A 7,273-nucleotide genomic window follows, 5' to 3' on the forward strand; every position below is an offset into this window, starting at 1 on the left:
TAAATATAGTCTCTTATTGGCCTGTGCATAAACAATACAGTGGTTAATATTTCAAAGTCATGCAGTGTATTCAAGTTAAATGTGTGGCACTCTAGTTCATTAACAATGTCAAGCATCCCAAAACAATGATCAAGATGAATACAAAGAATCTGAGTAGCACGATCCCCTACTCATCTTTGGAAGCTGTTTTAACTGTTTCAGACAGTGGGATGATCTGGCAGTAATGTCGCCATTTGAAGGAACATGCTAGCAGCCTAAAAGAATGAAACTACCCAGAGAATGTGGCTTAAGCATCTCTGGATGCTCCCACCATTTCAAGTAAATAAACGATCAGTAGTCAAGAAAATATATATATATATATATATATTTAAATTCCAAGATGTGCATTAGCTCTGAGGTTCGATTTATTTTCTCTTTATTTCCAGGCTACTGGTCACTTTTCCAATGAACTTAGACCCACTCCTATGTACATGCATGTTTATCAAGCCTTCAATCAACTCTTTCTTCTTTAGGGAAGGGATTCTTGGTTGCTGAGGATATACACCTGAAAGCAGAGAAAAGCAACTAGTCATTAGGTCACCAAATTATTTTCAGGCTAATTAAGTATCAATGACTTGGTTTTTAAAAGAATGTTTGCTGTTTCTGCCACTCGGCTATTAATATTCTGTATAGATTTTTTGCAGAGGTGTATTTGAAATTTTTATTTGTGCAAAACTTTGTGTCCCATGAAGTTTAATTATATAATATGAATTAAGTAGATTATAATAAATACATTTCCTATTTGATTAATATGTATTAAAATATATTTTTCTGACTAAAAAAGTAAAACATTGTCATCATATAATTTTAATATAAAAATATAAAGAAAAATGTTTAAACCACCCATAATACAATCTTCCAGAGAGAACCACAGTTTTACACATACATACTTTATACCATAATTTAGTTTACCATTACCCTATTATGGGACATTTAGATTATTTCCAATTTTCTGTTGCTATAAATAATATTGCAGTGAAGAGCCTTATACTGCAAAATTGGCTACAGCTCTGAATGATTCTTTAGAATAGATTTCTAGATTGGTAATTTCTGAATATGTTGCTTACAAAATTTCTCAGCGTGAGTAAAGTAGAAAATCAAGCATTTGTGAATCTAACTTATATTTCTGAAGCATTGTTTTCTCTTCTGCTTAATGTTTTAAAAATAAGCATTATGAACATTTGCCGGCTAGTTAGACACTGACTGCAAACATCATCAAATTATAAATCTAAATTTTAACTTTCACATCACAGAGGAAAGCAAAGACACAATGTTTCTAGACCGTCCAAACTGCCAGGTTCAGGCAGGTAAGTTTTTCTGTTCCTCTCAGGGGCAGAGCAAGATTTGTTGAAGGAAGAGATCATCACTTTTGACACAAACAAGGATGTACTTCAAAATCCTTTCATTTGTATTAAAGTCTTTACTAACCCTTGTGTTAACCTCAACTCTGTTATTTTCTATCTGGGAGATATTATCAGCCTACTCTTTTCCTAAATCAATTTCTCTCTCTCTCTCTCTCTCTCTCTCTCTCTGCCTTCACAGAATCCATCATAATTTAGTAGTGAAGCCTGGGTATACCCTCTTCAGCCTTCTGACCATTTTGGCACTCAGCTGTTAGCTTGTATCTTTCTAGACAAAATAACAATGCTCTTTTGAGTCTTCTCAAACGATGATATCTTTGGCCCTCAGAATTTTTGGAATTCTCATTTCTGGATCACCTCTGTTTCTGCTTATTAAAGTTATAAACCACCACAATGTCTAGGTCATCACTCAGCTCGGTAAGCTCTCCTTGGAGTAAGGCTCTTCCAGATTCTTTCTGTAGTTAAATCCACGCTTTTCATACATTTATTGTTTATAGAATCACAGAACTTCAGAACACAGAATGTGAAGAGACTTTAAGGGCCTTCTAATTCTTCCCATATCCCTCGTTTTCAGATGAAGAAACTGAGAGCTAAATAAGTCAATTAACTTGCCCAAGGTTACGTAGCTATTTGATATCTCTTGTTTTCATAGTTGCTGACTCAATATTAACAAATATACTAACATACAAATTTATATAGGAGTTTTGTGTTTTTAATAAGGCATGACTCATTGCAACATTTCTCAAATGAATTTAAACTATTTAACTTGAAGACATCAAAATAGCAAGAACCTTTCCAGGTATTATGTAGACACTCATTTTAGTTTTTCTCTTCTGCTCTGATGATGTGATTTCCCTGAGAACTATGGAGACAAACACCTCTTCACCCTCACCCCCATCCCAACCTAGTAGAATATTAATTCCCCAGGGACAAAAGAAAAAATTAGTGAAGAATCTCTGCAGGTACATCCAGAGCCCAGTTGAGCCACTAGAGATTTAATCAAGCCTCTTGAGATGAAATCTCGATGTTCCTGAAACTAACTTTCAGACAGGGTCTCTTCTTGACCCAAGACCCTCTTTGACTGATTATACAATACAAACGGAAAGTCTTATTTCCTGGTCTGCAACAATTATGTCAAACATTAAAATAACTTCAATAAAGTGAAATGTTTACCCCTAATATTTGCAAAGCAACTCCTAGTAAAGTTTGCAGACCAGCTGGGTCAATAGCAACTCTGCAGCAAGATGAAGGAAGTGACTTCCAAAGCTGAAGACAAATCTACTTTTTTTTTTTGAAAAAAGAAGATAGAAATGCCATGTTGAAGTATGCTCAGAAAATTACATGTAGTCTCAGACTACTATGGTAGCCTGTTGCAAGCAAGCAAACTGAAAGCTGTTTTTGAGATTATATATATATGTAATTTTAATATACAATTAAATTATATAATTTAATTATTTATAATATATAATTATAGATAATTATTTTCCTGTTAAGTTGAACACAAACATTATTTTCATTTATTCTATAGATACTTAAAGTGCAAAGTGAGTACAAAATACAAAACAAGAAATAGTGGTAGTAATTTGAGTACCACTGTTAAGTAGAGTAAGAATGGAAAAAAAAAAAAAAAAGAATGGAAAAAAGAGCCTACAGTACAGATGAAGAAAATATACAGTCCCTACTGATGCTGATGCCTGGGAAGTCTCTGTTCAAAATATTTTTAAAATATTGGTAACCAACATTTAAAGATAGTCATTTTGCATTTCTGCTTTAGTAACTAAACTGCTAAAAGAATATTTCCTCTAAAAAATGAAATTGGTTTAAGTGACAATAACACTCGCCAAATTAATAAATTTATCTATAAATAATTGCAGTGGATTATCTGGCTTTATGGATCAGCTAATAATATTTTTTGTTACTGAGGTTAAAACAAACTAGATATTTAAAGGTTCTACAATATCTTGGGAAAAGATTGATCTATAATTATTACTGTTAATTGCTATTTTAATAGATGTTTTACAGGAACATATAACAATCATTTGATTTCTCACAATCAAATGTACAATTGCAAAAATTATTTATGCTTCAGTTTTCCACTAGTGCATAAATAGTTACTACCACCCAAACAGCCTTTGCTGCAAGCTTTAGAAGCACATTGGTTGAAACAACACCAAAAAAGGAACAAAAACAGTATGAATAAGGCTGTTATTCTCAGCTTACAGTGATTTATTCACCCTCCTTCTAATTCTATAAAGGATATTCTAGTGCCCCTGGAGAAGACTGCATTTGAATACCATATTTACTTCAGTGAAAAATCTCTAAATTTGTAGGAAGTTCCAGATTTCTAAAAATTAATTACTCAGCTTGCTGGAAGTTAATTACTTATTTGCAATTTGTTCCAAAAAACAAGGAAGAGTGAATTTGCAAGCCAGCTGATTTTTCTACCATTTATCCATCAGCTAAGTAAGTACATCTCAAGGAGTCCTTCCCATTTACATGAAAGCAATTAGTTTTTGTTTCTGTTTTTGTTTTTCTATTTAAAAGGGGCAAGAGCCTTCCCCAGGCTTATATTCAAATCTTCCCAATTCCATAGCAAGCGAACACAGGTTATGACTACCAATGTTCAGCCTTACTGAAAAAAATAATATTAATTTGGGGGCATCCCTTTATACCTTGATATTGTATTTTAGGGATCATGTCTTTTCCTACTTGTCTTTCTGATTCTTCTTTGCTGCTGTTGAAGTATGAAGATGAGGACAATGTTGATAAAAACACCTACTGCAAATTACAAAAGGAAGTGCTATCTATCTTTCTATCACTTGCGTACTCTTTGGGCTCACCCCTGAGGAGGCTATGTGTGGCAATGGATTGCCCTAAAGCCACTTCCCTCTTCCTCACAATTCAGCACATTCACACTTGATTGACCCTTTCAAAAGACATGGGACCTGGGGTTGACCACCTTTTTTTCTCCCTGTGTGCTGTGGATGCACTGCTGAGATCTTCTCTTCCTCTCCAGCCAATTGCCTCCTTCCTAAGCCATGGTTTCTGGAGAGGACACAGTCCACATAGATGTCCCAGAAGAGTTGGGCCAGATCCCAAAACAATGCCCCATGCTGCAAGTTCTCAGATGACTTCAGGTAGATCATAAAATCCCAGAAACCTGAAACAGTGTTGGAGATTTGAGGCTTCCACATTTCTAGGAGGAGTACTGAGGAAGATTCCCAGCACTGAGGATCAGCTTGGTTAAGAGCCAGCAGATCTGTCTGGCTGTGACAGAAGAAAGGAGACACACAGCATATTCCCACAATGAGCAGGGAGCAGGTGAGACTCAAGTGGCGGTAGATCCCTCCTCTGTTCCCAGGATTGGCCATGGCCTTGAAACTGTGCAAGATGGAAATATTTCATATGAGTTCCTGCTTGTGCTCTACTCAGTAAAGAAAATAATTATGCCTTTAAGAACCTTGGTGCCAGCAAAGGAAACATACCATCATCTCTGGGAAAAGTCTTATCCTACCTCCCATCTCACAAGCCCCATTCTATCTAAAATGATGCACTGTCAAGCCAGGTAGTACAAAACCAAGATGCTTAGATTAAGAAAGATTTATTCCTAAGATGTGCTCTTTTGTAAGATAAATAAGTAAACTTGTTTTTCCCTAGTACAGAGAAATATAGTTTAAAAGAGTATTAAGTGAAAATTTTCAGTCTTGCTACATGGCTTTTATTATTCTATAATTGCATAATTTAGCCTAGCTATCCTAAACCAGGACTCCCATGCAATTAAGAATTTGAACATATTTTACCCTTGGATGCTTTCCTATTATGGTTCCTTTTATTATTAAAAAAAAGGCATAAGAATTGTAAAATGTTATAAATAAAAAATAAACACAAGATAGTGTGATAAAAGTATGGGAAACAAGGTATATTCAACCCATTAGAGTAGAATTAATAAACATTTTACAAACACCTGAAATGTTCTGCAATTCTGACATAACTTTCATAAAGATGATCTTTTCTCATTTTTCTCGTCTTGCTATAAATCTCAAGAATTTTAACAAAAATTATTTGCCTCTCATTCAGCTTTTCTGGCTTTCACAGCCGGTTGCAATAAAACCAAGACATCCATACACACTTTGAAATTATTATGTTACACTTCAGACAAGTCCAATGAGAAATGATGTACTTAAAATAATAATAAACCGGGCTTCCCTGGTGGCACAGTGGTTGAGAGTCTGCCTGCCAATGCAGGGGACGCAGGTTCGTGCCCCGGTCCGGGAAGATCCCACATGTCGCGGAGCGGCTGGGCCCGTGAGCCATGGCCATTGAGCCTGCGCGTCCGGAGCCTGTGCTCCGCAACGGGAGAGGCCACAGCAGTGAGAGACCCGCGTACCACAAAAATAATAATAATAAAAACAAACCAATTTTTTTCCCAGGAAAAAAGGTTTACCTGAATCTTCACAAATGTATATGATATACAAAATGTATATTACACTTAAACAACTCTAGTGTGAAGAAAAAGCAGGAGGACATATACAGCTGACTTTCAGTTTTATATTTCCAAATCTTTTAGATGTTAGTATCATGAAGGCAAGCATGGCACAGCTCATGGGAATTCTCATGAGGATATGTCTATATTGGAAACATTTCATGATAACACCATGAGGTGGAATCTTTCTCTTCTGTACAGCAGCAAAACATATTGAGTCTCCCTTAAACCGGTATTTCAGAAACTGTCTTTGAACAGGCACATTCCTGAAGAGGCATGTTGAGATACAAAATTATTCAAAAATATTTCCTCTATATTTCAGATTATTTACACAGGATACCTACCTGAACAAAATCAAATTTAATATGTCCTCTTCTGAACTAAAATATCAAAGTCGAGGGGCCGCAAAAGTTTTTCCTTAGGGGGCAAGTCGAAGCTGTCAGTGCTAAGTTTATTAGAAGACCAGGGGCGGGATACTGTCCAGGGTGCTGAAGTTGGCGAGTCCGGGACTCGCTGCCCGCTCGCGCCGCAGCGCTCACATTGGCTCCGTCAGGTTCCCTCCCCTTCCGAGAGTCTTCCCCAAGCCTGGAAGTTCCTCAACCCTGGGATCCTGCGTGTGTCCTGCCACAAGCCCCGCGCTGTGCTCCCTACATCTCGATCCCGCACCTGGTTCCACCACCTCTCCCTCCTCAGGGCGGAGCTGCCTGGGACACCCTGTGTCCTTCGTGCCCCATTAGCCTCCTTACTCCGCGGCTTGACTCCCAGGTCACAGAAGGGAGCCCCTCCGCAATTACCTGCGCAGCCCTGTCTGGATTCCTTGGAGTGCGTGGAGAGAAAATGTCCAGACTGCTCCCTGAGCAAGCGGCGGTCCCCACCTTCAGCGTCCTGAAGGTTACGGTGCCTCTTCTTAAGCAGTGGGAGTGCTCGGCGCCTCTTCAAGTCTACGTCAAAACGCCAGGAAACGGCCGCCACCTCTCGCCCCCAAGTCCATCTCCTGCACCCTCCTCTTCCCTCCCTCCCCTGAAGATTTCGTTTCAGAAAACAAGGAGGCTTAGCCGCACACACCTCATTGACACTGACCCCTACCCCCTCCTCCACCAGCGGAACTGAGCCTTTTGTGTGGTTGGCTTCCCGGTCCTACGTTGGGAGGCGTGACACTGCTGGCGGGGAACTGGAAAGTTGGGGCCCAGTCCCGCGCCCTTCAAGGAGCAAGTGGGGCTCCCTAGATCTCTACTCTCCAGACGTTCCTTGTTTGAGAGTAAAGTGATAGCAGGGAAGACTCAGGACTCCTAGGGTCGGAGAATGCACGTGGGTGCCCTCACAGCAGTCAGTAAGGAAGTTAAGGTGCATCCCAGTGACATCCTCGGTGTGAATTTCTCCTGCCTGCCTG

At 38.6% G+C, this 7,273-nt stretch overlaps 1 protein-coding gene across 1 annotated transcript; it reads right to left on the reverse strand.

Annotated features, from left to right (window-relative positions):
* Nucleotides 1–404: 404 nt before the first annotated feature.
* FAM237A (family with sequence similarity 237 member A) lies at nt 405–4,771 on the reverse strand. Its single transcript, XM_029224704.1, has 2 exons — nt 4,360–4,771; nt 405–544 (listed from the first exon to the last, which is right to left on the reverse strand). The coding sequence occupies exons 1-2, from the start codon at nt 4,769–4,771 to the stop codon at nt 405–407; spliced, it is 552 nt and encodes a 183-aa protein (XP_029080537.1).
* Between the last annotated feature and the right edge of the window lie 2,502 nt (nt 4,772–7,273).

This window comes from Monodon monoceros, unplaced genomic scaffold, assembly GCF_005190385.1.
Source record: "Monodon monoceros isolate NGI ecotype Baffin Bay Population unplaced genomic scaffold, NGI_Narwhal_1 Super_Scaffold_16, whole genome shotgun sequence".
NCBI classification, from domain to species: Eukaryota; Metazoa; Chordata; class Mammalia; order Artiodactyla; family Monodontidae; genus Monodon; species Monodon monoceros.